The following is a 20,440-nucleotide window of genomic DNA, read 5'->3' on the forward strand; positions in this document are numbered from 1 at the left end:
GTGTTACTAACTTCACAAGTGATATCATAGCCAGAAAGGGAAAACTTAAAGTTCTACTTCCTATGTCCTGCAGTAACCATTATTAAGCTTTGCTCCTGCATACCAAATTTTAAAGATCGATCAGTGTGGTTTTTAATTGCACCAGGATAATCAAATAGAGATGTAACCTGTTTTTACACCATACAGATCCTTGGCATAATTGTTCCTTCCTGTGTTGATGTCAATCCTGATACATTCTTTTCAGTGGCAGGTCTAAGCAAAATCAAAGAAACCATGTTCTGATTTAGAGTACTATGTGAACCAACCATGTGAGTCCACAGAAAGATGTTGTCTGCATAACTCATTGTATTTTATGTCTCTTAATACCTGTCTAGAGGACAGTACCATAAAACAAGGGAGTGTAATAAAAGAAGAAGATGAGACTGAAGAAATGTCTTCATCCCAGTCTGCAGAACAAATAGGTATTGTGGCTAGAATGTGGAAATTAGGCAGAAATAATGATGGTTATGTACATTAAGCCACAAAACAATGTAAAATGTATATTTAAAAGCTCAGATTGACTCTGCCCTAATTCACTAAGGGTATAAGAGGGCAGGAGGAGAAAATTCAGTTGGACTGTCAAGATTCTGGTTTTTTCTCTCCCACTCCCTCCGTCTTCTATATCAGAATAGAGTTCAGATTTGTGAAGTCTGTTTTATGACTTGGCCTACCTTAAAAGGCCGAAGTAATCGGCCTTAATAATAAATATCTAGTGGAAGCATTATTTGCTGTAATCGAAGAATATCAATTATTGCTGGGTTATAGGGTATTTTACTCACTTGATCCAAACATTTATATGTTATTGAGAGCTATGGAGATGGGCATCTTTCACTATCATTTATCTTATATGATTTGGGCATGATTTGATGCACAGCGCTTGCATTTCCTGCTTTGTCATGGTGAAATTAATGGAAGAGTCAAACTTTATCCTTCGCTTAACATAAGGAGACTCTTTCTTTCTTCCTGGATCAGAATTTTTATTCTCCCAGGTTGCAAATATAAATGCTCCTTTTGCTGGCAGTATGCAACTCACTATGAGATTTCCCCCCCTCGCCCATGCTTTCTTTCCTAAATATTTCTCTTCAACATTTGGTATGAGGGGCTGCCACATAGGGAGGAAGGGATCAGCTATTTTCTAAAGCGCCTGTAGGCCAGACAAGGAATAATGGATGGAAACTGAAAAAGGAGAGATTTAACCTGGAAACAAGGAGAAACTTTCTGACAGTGAGAACAATCAACCAATGGAACAGCTTGCCCTCGGAAGTCGTGGGAGCTTCATCAGTTGAGACTTTCAAGAAGAGATTGGATTGCCATTTGTCAGAAATGGTGTAGGGTCTCCGCTTGGGCAGGGGGTTGGACTAGATGACCTACAAGGTCCCTTCCAACTCTGATTATCTGTTAAGTATCTGTTAAGTATCATGAGTAATAGGAGAAGACAGACATGTTCTTGTGTGGGCCAGGCTCCCTCTCGCTAACAAGCTTTCTTAAATATGAAATCTATATTTTGTAATACATTCTTTCAACCCATAACAAAACCAGTACAGTATTTTTTTTAAACTGTCCAAAAGAACATCTAGAACATTATCAAACATTGTATAGGCAGAATTTTGCTTAAGCAGTGGCGTTTCCCCTTTTCCTCTTCTCCCTGCTCCCACCATATTTATTCAGAAGTTCATACAATCCTTCAGTTCAGATTTGAAAAAGAGGGCCTTTTTATTCCACTAATGCAAGCTTCCATTCCATGTAGTAATATTAACAGGATTTTTTAGTGTTCACTATATTTACTATATAGATACTTACACATGGATTTTTTTTTCTATATAATAAGCAGATATCTCATCAGTACCAGCAGAGTCAGAGATCCCTCTTGACCATCCAGATATCCAAGAAGTGGTCCAGAGCGCTCTAGAAGCTGCAATGCTGTCTCCAATTACTCTGCCACCAGAAACATATGCGGACGTATTAGAAGAAACTATTGAAGAGGTAAAAGCACCAGGCTCAAATGAAAGGCATGCATGATAGAAAGATCTTTCTATAACCAGCATGTTATTTAATGTATTTAAAATTATGTAAATAATTACCAATTTCGAATGTTATATGGAAGATTACAGATTAGTTTAAATCTAAATTCTAGTGTTTGCATACAGAGAGTAATTTCACTATGGCATAGAAACAATCAGTCTGGAATATGTCATTTATTAGAGCTATTAAGAAACCCCAAAGTACGCCTTTCTCATAATTGGAGAATATCCTTTTAAAAAGTCTTTAATTGTTCCCCATTACTCATTTTTAGAATGCTCTTCTCTTTTTGTATATTATACATTTTATGTCCCAGAGGCATTTTGAATTTTGTAATGTCCTTTTCTTACAAAGGATTTTTGGGGCTATAGAAGAATGTTGTTGTTACTAAAAAAAAAATTAGACTTCTCTAAGATTTCTAAAGAGAGCCAGTTTGTTATAGTGGTTAAAGCATTAGGCTTTAAACCAGGAGTCTGTGCTTTATAATTATGCCATAGGCATAAAGACAGCTGGGTAACTTGGGTCCAGTCACTTTCTCTTGGTCCTAGGAAGAAGGCAAGCCATTTTTGAAAAATCTTGTCAAGAAAACTATGGAGATTTGTCCAGGCAGTCTCCAAGAATCAGACAAGATTGAACAATTTCTAAACAAAATCTCTAATAAAAAATGTTGAAATGTCTTGTAATCACTATGGTATACTAGGGACCTGCCATTTTCATTGTGAATCTGATGCATTTTTGTTTCTGTTTTTAAATCTCGAGGAAATCTGCTTTTCATTCGCAGAACTTCCCGAAATGAATGTAACTCTCATTCCAGTGTTTCCAGTTATGCTGGTCGCCAAATGTCACTTCTTTAACACGTAATTGACCACAAAGAAAAAAAAAATCTGTGTGGATGTTGTAGGTCTACAGACATTCCTTTGCAACTTATAAAAATATTGTTGGCCAGAAAGATGAAATGTTTTTAGTGTTCCAAACATCAAATCTCTGATTCATGCAGTGTTCCATGCAGAATTCAACATAATGCTGTATTATTTACCAATGCTTTGCTTCATCTTTTTTATTCACAAAAATATAATCTTCACATAATCTTCACATGAAATGTTATATTTTTATTAATTAAAGGATTTGTGTTTGCAAGCCATATCTATTTTATTGCTGTTGCTATTTTATTGATAGGCAGAGAGGTGATGAGAGTGGTGTGCAAGAAACCCTCAATAAGCATGATAAACATTATTCTTGAACAAACTAATGCAGGCTTTCACTGTTAGTGGCCCACTCTGGATTTCTGCTTCTTCCACTCCCAGCACAAGAAGGATACTTGATATTAGCTTAATTAAAAAGAACCATCCAAAGAAAAATGAAAAGGCCGTTTCTTTAAATGTTCTAAATTTAATAATCGGAAAGCAAAAAAGAAAGGGAGCTAAGTATTGCAAAGCCAGTAAACTCTAAAAAATCTTCTTGGAACAGTCCCAGAAAAATCATAGGGCTACAACAATTTGATAATCATTTAACAAAATAACAAGAGTTGGAAGGGACCTTGGAGATCTTCATTCTAACCGCCTGCTCTGGCAAGAATCCCTATTTACAACTTCTGCTCCAACACTGGAATTTTTAAAGAAGAGATTGGATGACCATTTGTCTGAAATGGTATTGTTCTGTCCCAGCCGAAGTTTCTGAGAGCAAACACAGATAAACTCCAAAACTGAAATGTTCACGGCTTTATTCCACAACCCTCTTTGTAGATAACAGATGGCTTGCAGCCAATTAGTTCAATAAATCAGAGTCTGTAATCATCACACTAACTCCTTCGAACTTTTGCCTTTTGCAAAGGCAAAAGCCGTTTGAAACCAGACTTATATTCCCCAGAGGGAGGGGCCATTAATTAGCATTCTTACTCCCGACTCACCTGTGCTGCTCTTCCATGAATCATCCTGCTCTCACTCACATCCAGCACAGGCTTCTCGGGAATGTCCACCTGATTGTTGCCAGCAAACCACCACCGGTATAGGGTTTCCTGCCTGAGCAGGGGGTTGGACTAGAAGACCTCCAAGGTCCCTTCCAACTCTGTTATTCTGTTATCTGAATTATATGTAAGGACTGAACAAAAAAATGAGTCTTTAGAACAGGGCTGTCAAACTCGCGGCCTGCAAGCCAGATGCATCATGCTCTGGTCACACCCCCGCCCAATTTAGCGAAGGTGGGGAAGTCTCTATATATCACGTGATGCCGCTGCGATGATTCAAGTTTGATACCCTTGCTTTAGAACAACAGGGTTATTATAGAATTATAGGAAAAGGGTTTTGCCTAGCAAGTGCAGATTGTAATAATTTTGTAGCGGTCTCTCTCTGATATGTAAAATAATTTTTAATGAATTAGCTCGTTGCAATAGTTGATGAAAATTCTATTCTGAGGATAGAAATTATGCAAGTCAATCAACTGAGCTCAAAAATGTATCTTTATTCTAAACAATGCACCTGTCATTCTGCACATTCAACCATTTAATATGCTAATTGCACTCTTTTATTTCAGCTACAGAAGACAAATTCAAGCAGATATCCTGGAGCTGCATGTAAAGGAGGATGGGTGGTAGATAATTTCCCTCCACTGGTAGAACATTGGATTGCTTTGTTAGAAAAAGGACTCCTACCTGACATTGTGATTTGTTTGAAAAACGTTGAACAAAATGGTTAGTGCATATTTAGACAGGAATATATAAATGAATGTCACTTAAGGAATAACCATCATAGCTGAAGTGGTTAAGTTTTCAACACATTCTTTTTCCAAGCTGTGGAATTCAATCTCTAAAAATGTGGATGTTGTTGTTGGATTCCAATTCCCATCAGTCTCATCCAATATCGCTAATCAGAAGTTAGGGAACCTGAAGCCTGACCATAGCTAGAGATTCAAACCCTGCTTTAAAAAAATTTTCAGTTTCAATTTGCAAATAACATAGAAAAGAACTGTACAGAGAATTGATACATTAATCCTACCATGACTATATCCTACTTTACCACCAGTTTAATTCCTTGATTAATGCATACATTCATTAAAGTGAGGCATAAATAGTGATATACTATTTATTTCCTTCAGCTACTCAACTGAATTTATCCAGGTATTGAAAGACATTTGATTTCTTAAAACATTTAAAGCAATTGCCTAAAGAACACTATCTAATACAGTTCATTGTTATTATCGGGAGCATTATGCAGTTAAGCATTATTATTGGGATCAACAATGTATCTTTTTAAAAAAAAGTTGTATAGTTTCTGACAGCCCTTTTCTGATGCATTGTTTCCTATTATATTGCAGGACAGCTAATACTGCATAGACTGTACGAAGCACATAAAGAAGAAATTGATGTTCAGATAATGCAAAGGCTAATAGATGATGCTTTGAAAAAGAAACAAGAGGAAGAAGAAGCAAAGCAAGTATTTGGAGAGGGGAGGGGGAAGAAAAAGAGTTAATTAAAACAGACTACAATGAAGATTGGTCGATGTAAAAAAAAAAAAACCCAAACCCTGGTATTCTTTTGCGCCATGGCTTACCTTTAAGAGTAAATTTAATTGCTAAGAAGCCCAGTCCAGATTCAACTATTCTTTTTCCCCAAAATGTGTATAACCTGTTAGACTGATTTTAGATATTTTTTTTAGAATAATTGATATTCAGGAAGATTGCAGTTCATTTTCATTCATGTTATATTATCATTTGAATTGTTTGAATTCTACTTCAAAAAATGGCACCTCCAACCAAGCCTAACAAAAATGGAAGTAGCCACATTCCACCTCAGCAATAGATAAGCAAATTACCAGCCTTCAGTGAAGTTCTAGAACTGTATTTTACAATGTAATAATTATCCAAAGTACCTAAGGGTAACACTGGGCAGATCATTAACCTGCCAGCGACACCTGGAAAAACGGCTGCAAAAAGCCACAGCAATTTACTGAACAGATTGGCTGGAACATCCTGCGATGCTGATGCTAACACCCTATGAACAACAGCCTTGGCTTTGTCTATGGAGATTCTCAGTCATTCAGGTCATGGTTGTCCTAAAGGCACTTTTTTCAAGAGGCAACTAACTTTCTGGTTTTTCTTGGAAGACATGTAGCTTCTCATCCAAGAAGCTTCTTCAGTTTTCTTCTTCGCTGCTCCTTCCAACATTCCTCCAAAGCCAAAGAAGCCCACCCCTTCAATCTCCATCGGCTTCAGCTCTGGCTTATCCTCCTCTACAGATTCAGGCTCTGATGGGGACATGACAAACATCTACCCAGTTTAACCCTAAGAATGCCTGGAGAGAGAAATGGTCCAAGATACCTACTTGTGGCTTGACCATTAGTGATCCCTCTACCAAACCAACGGCTTTTGACTTGACTGCCTTTTTCTGGTCGAAATTGAACACAATTAGGTGTGATACTGGAAGTATTGCCTCTGCCCTGTAGCAGTGGGGATGGTAAGATTCCCCTTGATGCGATTGTGATGCTGATATGCAAATTATTAAGCAAATTGGGCAAGATTGCCCACAACATGTGTTCTCTTATTCCCTAGAAGATCTGAATGAACACCAGAGGCAATTGCCTGGATAGCTGAATTGGAGATCCACTTATGAGGCCACGTTTTACTTATAATTGCATGTACCGTGTCTCTATGTTTACTTCTCTTCTGTCATGTTCTCATCTTATGCTAAATAAATAATAAATTGCTTGAACTTCTAATTGCAGAAGAGAACTGCAAGAAATATTAAAATTGCAAGCTGAGGAATCTGCTGAAGAGAGAGGTAAGAAATACAATTGTGTATTTAGAATTATTACAGCAATGAAGTTAATTTTGTGCATATTAATCATATTGTTAAACTCACAACACTACTAACAAGGAAGAATTTAAATCTTGGGACATGACCCTATCTCTACCATTCATCATGCCAACCATACATACTCATAGAATATATGAATAGGACAGGCAAAACATAAAAAAGGTAGCTGATGCACATTATAAGTGCATTAGGAGAAATTAAGCAAATGAATGGCTTGGGCAAGAGCCTCATAACAGTATCAGGAAATAAATTCCACAGATGTGAGGCCATCAATTTCTAATGGCTAGCCCAAGCAATTATTCCAAGTGCTGAAAATGGATGAAATCTCATGGATGTGCAAATATTCCTTATAACTCTAAACCAGGGGCATCAAACTCTATTTCATTGAGGGCTGCATTAGGGTTGTGTTTGACCTCAGAGGGCTGCAGACCAGAGTAGGCATTGTCAGCTCGATGTCACTCGTATTGGGGGGCGCCTGTGATGGCCTGAGTATTCTGCCAGCGAAAACGGGCTCCCGAGCTTCGTTTTTTGCTCTAATGGCCTCTTGCAATCCTCTACCTGCGGCCCTCCCAAGCTCCATTTTGCTGGCAGAGGCACCACGGGCTAGTCCTTTGCTGTTTCCAGGGCAGCCCCGTGGGCCAGATCTAAGCACCCCATGGGCCGGATCTGGTCCCGGGGACCTGAGTTTGACACCCCTGTTCTAAACTGTGGAATCTAGCACTCTCTTTATTTGTAATTTTAGGATTCTGGTCTGATTGTATTATATGTTTTTCTAAAGCCTAAATTGGGATCTAATTTTGGGTTGTCTGATAACTTTCTTAACTGTTTATATTGTTTATAGTACAGTCCCACAAGTTCCAAAATAAATGTTTCCATAAAAACATTTTTCTTATATTTATAGAATCTACGGAGTTTCTGGAAGGTAGCTTTGGGATTGAAAGAGGCCAACCAGGACAAGGTGATTTTTCTGAATCTAAACAGAAAGAAATATCCGGAGGCTAGGATATCACAGATATCTTTGTTTTCTGACAAGCATCAAGTTGTTTTATTACATTATTGTGTCTGTATCTTTGCTATAGAAAATCTGAGGGCAGCAAAGTATTTTTCTTACCATGTATTCATTTTCCAATTTCTTTGACAATGTTCTAGTATTATTCTGTCTGTTAAGACATTCTTAAAGTATAATTCTCATATGGAAACACCCATTTCTGCACTGACTGAACTAAGATGTCATTTGAATCCTACTAGCAGATTAATATCTAAAATGCTAATATGTGAGTTATTGAGAGCCACATATGGCCTGTAAAATTATACATCCCAAGCACACGACTTAAGTATGCATTGGGCAGAATGATCACAAAGAAATTAAAATTTCACAGAAATTACATATTACAAAGTAATATTGACAAAGTTACTCTCCAATGATGTATTAATAATTTTCCTCTTTATTCACATTTAAAATTATAATTTTGTAACAATATATGGAACCTGTGGGGATACTGCCAAGGCTTTTGAAGAACTAAAACAGGTCATGTTATAAAGACTGACAGCAGCTATCCTAAAGAATACAATTATGGGGTTTTTTTTTCAATTACATAATGGAAAGATTGAATGTGAAAATCAGCTTACCTCCTTGGTACCAGCTATTGAAGTTCCAGTCGAATTTGCATCACAGCAATTATACATGACAAATTAACATAATTAGACTGTCTCCCTTCTTTGTACAATTTGCATTAACTTTTATTCAATAGTTTTATTTTAATAATCTTCAGTTCTCTATAACTTTATGGTTTCTTGGCATATTTTTTAGCTTTACCATGATTGCATGGATCAGGGGAAATTCATTTAATAAGAAACATCAGTGTTTTTATATACCTGTTTACAGAAACAGTGCAGCTTGTAGATCAGAGTACTGAAGCACAGGTTTCTACAGACTCTACAGAACAAGAATCTAAGACAGGTTAGATTTATATACACATATATATATATATATATATATAGTTCATTAAAGGAGACAACTATTTTTATTCCTTTAATCCTATGTCACTATTAGTGTTTTGTTTTCACTGTATTTTTAATGTTAAGATACAAAGAGCATCTGTAATTTGATGGGCTTATAAATCTATCATCATCATCACCAATGTATTTATTAAATATCACTATTTATATTTCGTTATTTATCACCATCTAATATACACTGCTCAAAAAAATAAAGGGAACACAAAAATAAGACATCCTAGGTCTGAATGAATGAAATATTCTTACCAGAATGAGGCTCAGTAGTGTGTGTGGCCTCCATATGCCTGTATGACCTCCCTACAATGCCTGGGCATGCTCCTGATGAGTTGGCGGATGGTCTCCTGAGGGATCTCCTCCCACACCTGGACTAAAGCATCCCCCAACTCCTGGACAGTCTGTGGTGCAACGTGGCATTGGTGGACAAAGCGAGACATGATGTACCAGATGTGCTCAATTGGATTCAGGTCTGGGGAACGGGCAGGCCAGTCCATAGCATCAATGCCTTCGTCCTGCAGGAACTGCTGACACTCTAGCCACATGAGGTCTATCATTGTCTTGCATTAGGAGGAACCCAGGGCCAACTGCACCAGCGTATGGTCTCACAAGGGGTCTGAGGATCTCATCTCGGTACCTAATGGCAGTCAGGCTTCCTCTGGTGAGCACATGGAGGGCTGTGCAGCCCTCTAAAGAAATGCCACCCCACACCATTACTGACCCACTGCCAAACCGGTCACTCTGGAGGATGTTGCAGGCAGCAGAACGTTCTCCACGGTGTCTCCAGACCCTGTCATGTCTGTCACATGTGCTCAGTGTGAACCTGCTTTCATCTGTGAAGAGCACAGGGCGCCAGTGGCGAATTTGCCAATCTTTGTGTTCTCTGGCAAATGCCAAACGTCCTGTATGGTGTTGGGCTATAAGCACAACCCCCACCTGTGGACGTCGGGCCCTCATACCACCCTCATGGAGTCTGTTTCTGACCGTTTGAGCAGCCACATGCACATTTGTGGCCTGTTGGAGGTCATTTTGCAGTGCTCTGGCAGTGTTCCTCCTGTCCCTCCTTACACAAAGGCGGAGGTAGCAGTCCTGATGCTGGGTTGTTGCCCTCCTATGGCGTCCTCCATGTCTCCTGATGTACTGGCCTGTCTCCTGGTATCACCTCCATGCTCTGGACACTTCACTGACAGACACAGCAAACCTTCTTGCCACAGCTCACATTGATGTGCCATCCTGGATAAGCTGCACTACCTGAGCCACTTGTGTGGTTGTAGACTCCGTCTCATGCTACCACTAGAGTGAAAGCACCAAACCATCAGCCAGAAAGCATAGGAACTGAGAAGTGGTCTGTGGTCACCACCTGCAGAACCACTCCTTTATTGGGGATGTCTTGCTAACTGCCTATGCTTTCCACCTGTTGTCTATTCCATTTGCACAACAGCATGTGAAATTGATTGTCAATCAGTGTTGGTACCTAAGTGGACAATTTGATTTCACAGAAGTGTGATTGACTTGGAGTTATATTGTGTTGTTTAAGTGTTCCCTTTATTTTTTTGAGCGGTGTATATGTATGTGTGTGTGTGTGCATATATATTCTTACTGGCTTAAGTTGATAAACTTTCAGAAGCAAAGCCTACAAAGTGAAAATTTGGAGAAGACCAAAACTGCTAATTTCCTAAATATTTTGAAAGCTCTTAACATTTCAAATACACTATGCAAAATTAAGTAATAATGATTCTCTCCGGGTCTCCACAGAATCAACAGAACCCCCTGAAAGTGAAAAAAAATCTGTATCACAATATGAACACCTGAAAAGTATTGCATCTGAACTAGGTTAGTGATTAACTGGGTCACTCATCCTGCCACGGGGTGGTCTGCATTGAATAACTCACAAAGAATGGCTTTATATAATCATTCCAATTCTTTTTCTTAAAAATGTATAGTTGAAACAAACTTTGGTTGTGTGTCCTGTCCCAGTTTAATGTTGCAGTTATGAGCCACGGTGGCACAGTGGTTTGAGTGCTCTAGGCTACTTCTGCTGACTGCCAGCTGCCTGCAATTTGACAGTTCAAATCTCACCTTCCATCCTTCTGAAATGGGAAAAATGAGGATCCAGATTGTTGGGGGCAATATGCTGACTCTATAAACCGCTTACAGAGAGGGCTGTAAAGCACTGTAAAGCAGTATATAAGTCTATGTGCTATTGCTGTCGCTATGTCCTTTTTTAGAATACTTCATGCTTCCTCTATCCAATTTTTCATTTTTCCCTCAATAGTTTCATTGGCAGACCTATTTCTCATTGAGCTACTAAAGGAATTTCACTTGTTAAGTATTTCTCCCTCCCCCTTTCAGATTTCTGAACTTCTGCAGAAGTCCTCCCAGGTCTATTTAGTTTGTCCGTCCTCCTTCTTGTGAAGTCTTCCATTGTGGCTCCATAAGAACTGGACAGAGTATCAAGAAGAAAGTCTTGCCAGCACACATAAGAGAGCATCTTATGTGTTAATAAATAACTGTTAATACATAATTGTTTCCTAAAATGCAACTTGATTTGTTTAGGAGTCACAATGCCTGAATATCCTGAGGGTGGTTTTCCAGATGTAGTAGAAATAGAGCCATTTAAAAACAAGCTCAGCCAGTTCCAAAATAACTGGCAAAAATTAGAGGCACACGTTGCAGAATCACCTTTGGTCCAGATTACTGAATTGGAGATTGATGAGCAGACTCCAGAAAAGCTGCTTAATAAGAGTGTACAAGCTATGCAACGTAAGTAATTCACATTCACTGTTCTTTCAAAATTATTTCTTCCTCGGGAGATTTTGGGCGGTTTTTGGCTTTGTTTTATTAACAATTTCTTCAAATTATAAATAAAATTTGGTTAAAGCAAGCTTGTACAAGTTATGAGCTATTTCTGAAGAGGCTAATAACATCTTATAATTGCAGCCAATGTAATTGTATGTACACGCGCTTCTACTACTTAGAAAATAAATAATAACAGGAAGAACATCATTTGAAGTTAATATTTAACATCCTATAACCCTTTAATTGGTTTAATAAAAAGGCTGTTTTAATATGAATGCACTATTGTAAATAATCAACATGACTTCTTTTATTCATATCAGAAAAAGTATTCATATACTAAGATAGAACATTTTAAAAGGCTTTTTTTAAATGGACTGCCAGCAGGAGAATAGAAGGAAATAGAAAAGTGTTCTTGCCATTTGATTATGAAATTCAAGGCAATGTTGACCAAGCTGAGTGGCTTCATCTAGAGATAAATGAACAAAACAGGACTTATTTTTTCTTCCAGAAAATCAGAGGATGCAATTAATTATAGTCTATTTGAAGAGAATGAATGAAAGGAAGATATACTTTTCAAATATGATGGCTTTTCCTGCTCAATTGTCTCTTAGAAAAGACATTTAACACAATTTTTAGAATTTGACACAAGAATTTAACACAATTCTTCCACATAGACTAGTGTCTAAACTTCTGTACCAGTGGTGGTATTCAGCCGGTTCACACTGGATCAGGCAAACCGGTAGCAAGAATTTGGCGTGAGTTGCCAAACCGGTAGTAACTTCTGGCTGGCCATGCCCCCAATCCAGTCACCCTCCTGCCCGATGCTCACTTACCCACCCGACATTCGCCTAAGGTATTTTTTTTTCCTCCCAACAATCAGCTGTGTATAGATCAGCTGAGCCGGGATTCTCCTTGCTGAGGCCCAGGAAGGCAAAAAATGGAGGGAGGAGCTCAGCCCCCCCTCCATTTTTTGCCTTCCAGAGTTCCAGAGCAGCCTTAGGGGAGCAAAAATGCCCCCCCGAGGCTCCTCTGAGGCTAGGAAGCTCCCAAAACAAGTAGTCCTTAATGGGTCTAAGTCTACATAGAGGGAAGTAAGCAGTGGGGTGCCACAAGGTTCTGTCTTAGGCCCAGTACTCTTCAATATCTTCATTAACGACTTAGATGAGGGAATAGAAGGGGAACTTACCAAATTTGTAGATGATACTAAGCTGGTAGGAATAAACACCCAAGAAGATAGGCTCAAGATCCAGATGGATCTTGTCAGACTAGAACACTGGGCCATATCTAACAAAATGAAATTCAGTGTAGAGAAAAGTAAAGTCCTACACTTAGGCAAGAAAAAATTATAGACTGGGTGAAATCAGGCTTAATAGCAGTAATGGGAGAGGGATCTTGGAGTCTTAGTGGACAACCAGCTAAATATGAGCCAGCAGTGTGCAGCAGCAGCCAAAAAAGCTAATGCAATCCTAAATTGTATTAACAGAGGGATACAATCAAGATCAAGGGAAGTACTAATACCACTCTATAAAGCTTTAGTAAGACCACACCTAGAGTACTGCATCCAGGTTTGGTCACCACATTATAAAAAAGATGTTGAGACTCTAGAAAAAGTACAGAGAAGAGCACCCAGGATGATTAGGGGGCATACAATGAACAGTTGCAGGAACTGGACATGGCTAGTCTAGTGGAGAAAAGGATCAGGGGAGACATGATAGTGGTCTTCTAATATTTGAGGGGCTGCCACAGGGAGGAAGGGGTCAAGCTATTTTCTAAAGCGCCTGTAGGCCAGACAAGGAATAATGGATGGAAACTGAACAAGAAGAGATGTAACCTGGAAACAAGGAGAAACTTTCCGACAGTGAGAACAATCAACCAATGGAACAGCTTGCCCTCAGAAGTTGTGGGAGCGCCATCACTTGAGACTTTCAAGGAGATTGGACTGCCATTTGTCAGAAATGGTGTAGGGTCTCCCGCTTGGGTGGGGGGTTGGACTAGATAACCTACAAAGTCCCTTCCAACTCTGATTATCTGTTATCTGTTAAAACGGAGCTTGGATGGGTGTTGCATGACCCTCCCATGTTCTGTTTTTTTTTCCTGAGCCTCAGAGGAACCTCAGGGGAGCAAAAACGCCCCCCCCCCGAAGCTCCTCTGAGGCTAGGAAGCTCCCCAAAATGGGTGGGAGCGGCAAAAAAGCAAAAAAAAGCCACACCCACCCAGTCACATGGCCACACCTACCAAGCCACACCCACATAACCGGTAGTAAAAAAAATTGAATCCCACCACTGTTCTGAACCTTGGACTTTCTTATTCAGTCTGCCTTTGGATTATGGATTTCCTGTCTGGCTGGTCACAGAGGGTCAAATTAGGTAATCATACCTCTTCAGCCTTTATTCTTAACACTGGTACACCACAGGGTTGCATGTTGAGTCCCTTACTCTATACTCTTTATGTGCATGACTGCATTCCCACTCACGCTAGTAATACTATTACTAAATTTGCAGGTGATACAACAGTGGTGGGACTTATCTCCGGGTGGATGAGTCTGCCTACCGAGATGAGATGGACTGGTTGCTTTCATGATGTGGAGACAATAACTTGGTCCTCAACACCAATAAGACCAAGGAGCTCGTAGTGGATTATAGAAGGAACCAATCAGACATCCAGCCCTTGCTTAATAATGGAGACCGAGTGGAGCAAGTGGCCAGTTTTAAGTTTCTGGGTGTTATCATAAAAGAGGACCTGACCTGGGGTGCTCACATTGCAGGACTGGTCAAAAAGGTCTAGCAGAGATTATACTACCTGAGACTTCTCAGAAAACAACTAAATGAAAAACTGCTGGTGACCTTCTACCGCTGCACCAAAGAGAGTATCTTAACTTACTGCACCTGTATATGGTTTGCCAATTGCACAGGGGCAGATAGGACAGCACTCCAGAAGGTTAACATCACTGTCCAGAGGATCATTGGTTGCCCTTTCCCCTCTTTGGAAGAGCTTTATAGCTCCCACTGCCTTAAGAAAGTTCAAAACATTCTCAAAGATCCATCTCATCTTGGCACCCTTTTTTTGAACTATTACCATCAGGCAGATAGTACAGGATAGTTAAAACAAAGACAAGCTGAAAAACAGCTTCTATCCCAGGGAAGTAACTCTATTGAATTCTACTGTATAGTGCAATATTAATGCTATATCAGGAGTTTTCAATTCAATGTATAGAATGTGAAGGATGTGTGTTTGTGTTTATTTTCATAGTCATAATGTACACTGAAGATGGTATTAAATTTCGTTGTATGAAATGCAATGACAATAAAGTAAATTAAAGTAAACTAGGATCAAATATTAGTTGTGAATATAAACTTGCAGCTCCTGCTTGAAGAGTAGATGTCCATTGTAGCCAGGAACTTTGCACTACTCGATCTAGTACACCAGATGCATCCTTTCTGAACCAGGGGGTCTTCAGACAGCCACCTATGCCCTAGTTACTTCTTGGCTTGACTATTGCAATGCTGTCTAGATGGAGCTTCCTTAAAGACAACCTAGAACCTTCAACTGGTCCAGAATATGATGGTCTAAGCAGCGATGAGCATGCCTCACTATGCCCATGTAAGATCTCTGCTTCACAAGTTGCACTGATTGCTGGTTTGCTTCCAGGTGAAATTCAGGATGCTGTTTATTACCTAGAAGATCCTGGCATAGGGCCTGGTTAATTAATACATACCTATAAAAGGGTGGGACTAATGTTATGATATCACAAGATATTTTTTCATTATAGCATTACTGTGGTTAGGAGCACATAGTTATGTGCACAAGGATATTCCTTATGACCTACTGATTTCAGCAATTCCGTATTTGTACACAAACACACCAATGTGTTATGTTAGAACTCTAGTTTTTAACATGTTCTACCAACTTTTCATGATGGTTAGGAATTTGTGAATTAGACTCCTAATAAATGTCTGAAATACCAGAGTATATAATCTGCTCAATCTGTAGCTTGAAGAATTTCATTATCATATAGAATTCCATGTATATTCATATTTTATCTCTGGTCCTACATGTATAGTATTTGTTTTTTAAAAAAAATATGGTCTGAAAACTGATTATCTCTGACAGAAACTTTTAAATATCATGGCTGGGAATTATCACCTGAAGATGATGATGAAGAACAAGAAGATTTGCAGGCTGAAGCCGAGGCACAGGCAGAAGAAGAAGAAGAGGGTGATGAAGAGGAAGAAGAAGAAGAGGAAGAAGTAAGCTCTAGCTCTCAACTCAATAGATTATTTTAAACTGTAATTTACTGAATGATGTTATGAAAGATAAAAATGTATATAACTTCATCTTGATAAAAAGAGTATAACTTCAAGAATGCAATGTTTGCATTTATGCAAGCCTGGTGGCTGAAGAAGTCTATCCACAACCCTTATTTCGTGGAGTCCTGCAGGGTTCAATACTCTCTCTGCTCCTGTTTAACATCTATAGGAAGTCATCTGTTGCCATGGGACAAGGCTGCTGATACCTTGTTTTGGTATTTGGAGGCTGTGGGAGTTTGGATGGGGAACAATAGGCTTCAGCCCAATATAGCAAGACTAAATAGGCTTGGGTTTGGGGACCTCTGGAAACTTAGCTGGATGGGGTGGAACTGCCACAAACAAACCTTGTGCATGATTTGGGAGTCCTTCTGGACACTTGGCTCCTGGTCATGACTTTTTTTTCTCCCACCTCCTTATTCCTTATCTACACGATCAGACTAGTTACGTCCTAAGCAATGGAGGTTTTCTTAAAATTATTTGTTTATTAGATTTAAATCTAACCTTAGATCCAGAAAGCTTATATGTGAATTTCCCTTTATTTTATCCCCTAACAACCACCCTATGAGAGAGGTGGGCTTGAGAGACAAAGTGATTGACCAAAGTCACCCAATAGGTTTCCACGACTGTGGGTGGAATTGAATCTGGATTCCTCATTCTTGTTCAATAACTTAACCAATGGATCTGCAACTGCTTCATACCCTCTGATTTACCTAGTTTTGGGCCAGTGTGTTAGAGTAAATCCAGATTCTGTAAAGTGTTAATGTAATTAATTTTATCAGAAATATTTTGCTGTTTTAAGGATGAAGAAAAAATTGCTGAGAGGAAGAGACACATGGGAGATACAAAGCATTTCTGTCCAGTGATTCTGAAGGAAAACTTTATCCTTTACCCAGGAAATTCTGAAAATGCAGCTAAATATCGAGAAAAATACTATTATTTCTCAACTCCAGAAAACAGAGATAAATTTCTAGAAAATCCTAAGGAATATGTTTCTCACAATGAGCCATTAAAAGTATGTAGATCTTGCATACATACATTCATACATTCATTGAGGTTCTAATATTTTTCAAATATGTACATCCATGTGGGTATCTGTGGTTAACGTGATATTTTAGCAGAATGCAATGATGATCATAATAGGTAATGATATTCAGGTCTCCCCATGACTTTGACTGTGTATCCAAAGTTGACATATAGCAAAAATTGGTTCAGCACAAGATTTTTCTGGACTGATTTGTTATGTGCAAAATCAGCTTCCGTTCCAAGCATCTGGGAAATACTACAATATCATTTACGAATTACTGCTGAATTAAACGAGCAGCTGCTCTAGTGCAAAGTAAAATCTTGGAGTAAAGATATCAGACCTATCGGTACTATCTTCTAGAAACTATTGGAGCATAGTCTTTCTGGCAAAACATTTTGAGACTAGGCTCCTTACCTCTTAAGTAGTCCAACTGGTAAGTTGTACTTGGATCTGAATATTACTGTATATGTTGAATTAGAGGTTATTTCTGAGCAAGAGAAGATTCAGAACTCAATACTGAAGTGCAGCTGTTACAAGATACTGTTGGCTCTGATAGCCATAGAAGGAAAAAATGTCAGCCCATAATATCTTAACAGGATAACAGAGTTGGAAAGGACCTTGGAAGTCCAACCCTCTGCTCAGGCAGGAAACCCTGTACTATTTCAGACAAATGGTTATCCAGTCTCTTCTTAAAAACCTTTAATATTGGAGCACCTGCAACTTCTAGAGGCAAGTCTTAAATCAAGCATAGTTAAATAGAGGTTTCATACTGTCTACCTGCCAGGAGATCAGCATTGTCTTCTTTGTTTGAAGATGGCTCTAGGGCTCATTATACTATACACCCGCCTCTATTACTTAAATGAGTAACAATTCAGTGTATCAATAAAACCAGTATTGAGTTCCAATTCCAAACACTCCTTGCTAGCATGATTGGTTATGCTAGGAATTGTAATCTTAAAATATTTGATAGCTAACAGTTTCCATCCTTTCCTTAAAATACAGATCACATTTTCATTTTGTAAGTTAGGAAAAGTCTTCTCTGAGACACATCCATGTAGTTTTCTTACAAAAATAGTTTATCATTACCGTCTTCTGGGCTCTGTTTTCAGCTTCACAGTTTTGACTCCAGCTCTGGAAATTTCTGATGGTCTCTCATCTAATGACATACTTTATGTACTCCTGCTTAGCTTTTTGAGATCATCCAAAATTAGCTGGATATTTCCACAAGGTATAACTGCTAAGGCTATGCAGTGCTACAGATTTGATTCCAAAGAGATGCTTTGAAATGTGCAGATGTATGAATGCAGCATCTGAGTAGAACAGCTGTCATGCAACATACTTTCTATATATAATTCTGTTACTCATGCTGAAGTATTTACTATTAGTCATAATATGTTTGAAAACATGGCTTTTCTACCTGAAGTTTCTCAAAAAGGTTTTTCTTAGAAATATTCATTTGATAATCTTATTGATCAAAACTTTCTCTTTTAAAAACCTATATAATTATATTCACATATTTCCTTTTCAGGCTCCTCCTATAAGAATATGTCTGTTGGGGCCACATGGAACTGGTAAAACAGTCTGTGCCCGGTGGTTAGCAGATAAGCTAAATATTTTTCATATTCAATTTGAAGAACGCTTGCAAGAATTGGTCATGCTCAAAACAGGAAAAAGAGTTGGACCTGAAGAGGAGGAGGAGGAAGAGGAAGGGGAAGGAACACAAGAATTGGGAGAATCCACTATTCCTGAAAGTGCACCTGAATTTGAATTTGAGAGTGAAGAGGAAAGTAAGCACATTCATGAGGTAATCAAGCTACTATATATATTACTTGTTAGTTTCTTCCAAAGTGAAGGATGAGTTTCCATCAAAAAAAGCTATGGTGGGAGATGCTAATATTGTTAATGGGAAGAAGACAAGCTATAATTCTAAATCCTACTTTTTAGCTCTTTAACCACTCTATTACAGAATCTTGAAAACTGTCCGAGCTTCTTTGTACTACATCTTACAATGAGCAAAATTAGTTTGTATGTGTGTTATTTTGATTTTCTTTTTCGTGTTTCCTGATTTCTCACATCTGAGTAATATTTTCTGAATGACCACCATTTACAGTTCATTTATCTCTTCCTAGTCCCAAGGCCAGATAGGTATTTTATCACATGGACGAAGAGAGATAATAAATGTTTGCATTGCTACACTACATTACCTCTTTGTTTCTACACACCTTGAGCTCCAATATCTATCTTATTGTTTTTGGCCACACATTATCTTGGCAGCTAGTAACCATCAATATACTACAAACAATGACAATTTTTCTGTTAATCACCTTTCCCTCCCCTTAACTAATTTGCACTATTGAGATCAGTGGCTTGGCTAAATTAACCTAGACATGAAATCACATTAACAAAGCAACATACACATTTCCTTTTTTAAAAAAAAACCTCCTCACAGGAGTTGGGCTACAGGAAGACATTACTTGTTTCTGATTCTTATTTTAACAATGTTAAATTCGCATCTATTCACTTTATATACCAACTGACTCCATATTACAGCATGCTAAAGAGGTTTGAAGGAGAGATGATGCAATATAATCAGTCTAAAAGAACTAAGTTTCATTAGCCCAGTACACCAAACCCAGTGTATAGAGTGCATGCTATTTTGGTTGAATGTCCACAACAGTGTAGGAATGATTCTAATATAATGTCTACTCTACAATACAGAAGTCCTCAACTTACGCCATAATTGAGCCCGTAATTACAATCATTAATTGGGTGATCATGGATCTGCATCCAATTTTATGACCTTTTGTTAAGCAAACCCAGCACTCATTAAGTGAACATAGCATTTTGAAAGCAAAAGTAATGGTCATTAAGTGAACCCATTGTTCACTATGGGACATTTTCCCCCCAGAAATTGGAAGTAGATTCTGGTTTCTGGCAAAAATGTTGTAACCCATAGCCACTTGACCATGGGATGCTGCAAAGAGCCATGAATGCAAGGCAGTTGCTGATGCCCAAAATGCAGTTCCCACTTAAGACCATTGCAACATCCCCATAGTAATGTGATCAAAATTCAGACACTTCTCAACTGACTTATATTTATGACGGTTACAGTCTTGGGGTCATGTGATCACCTTTTGCAGCTTTCTGAGAAGCAAAGTCAATGGAAAAGCCAGATTCACTTAACAAGCATGTTACTAGCTTAACAGCTATAATGATTCACTGTTCTGCTTAGCAACATAAATTTGGGGCTCAATTGTGGTAGGAAGTCAAGGACTATCTATTTTTTATAGATAGTTATATCATTAGAACAGACTAAATATACATTTGTTCCATGAATGCATTTCTGGGAAATGAAATAAATATATTTCATTCAAATTATCTAGTTTTATAGTGCATTGAATATTATGCTCTATAAGTATATACTGTAACTGC

At 38.5% G+C, this 20,440-nt stretch overlaps 1 protein-coding gene across 1 annotated transcript in view; it reads left to right on the forward strand.

The window, feature by feature from the left end:
- The window catches only part of AK9 (adenylate kinase 9), a 61,819-nt gene that overhangs the window by 24,214 nt on the left and 17,165 nt on the right, over positions 1-20,440 (forward strand). The window contains exons 15-27 of the mRNA XM_087919702.1: positions 375-461; positions 1,871-2,022; positions 4,588-4,744; positions 5,368-5,474; positions 6,327-6,460; positions 6,774-6,829; positions 7,767-7,823; positions 8,751-8,825; positions 10,634-10,711; positions 11,435-11,641; positions 15,788-15,924; positions 16,784-16,996; positions 18,537-18,812. Of these exons, the coding sequence (XP_087775828.1) occupies positions 375-461; positions 1,871-2,022; positions 4,588-4,744; positions 5,368-5,474; positions 6,327-6,460; positions 6,774-6,829; positions 7,767-7,823; positions 8,751-8,825; positions 10,634-10,711; positions 11,435-11,641; positions 15,788-15,924; positions 16,784-16,996; positions 18,537-18,812 (1,736 nt within the window). The remainder of the gene's footprint in view (positions 1-374; positions 462-1,870; positions 2,023-4,587; positions 4,745-5,367; positions 5,475-6,326; positions 6,461-6,773; positions 6,830-7,766; positions 7,824-8,750; positions 8,826-10,633; positions 10,712-11,434; positions 11,642-15,787; positions 15,925-16,783; positions 16,997-18,536; positions 18,813-20,440) is intronic.

This window comes from Pseudonaja textilis, chromosome 1 (assembly GCF_049901715.1).
Source record: "Pseudonaja textilis isolate UNSWEBS1 chromosome 1, rPseTex1.2, whole genome shotgun sequence".
NCBI classification, from domain to species: Eukaryota; Metazoa; Chordata; class Lepidosauria; order Squamata; family Elapidae; genus Pseudonaja; species Pseudonaja textilis.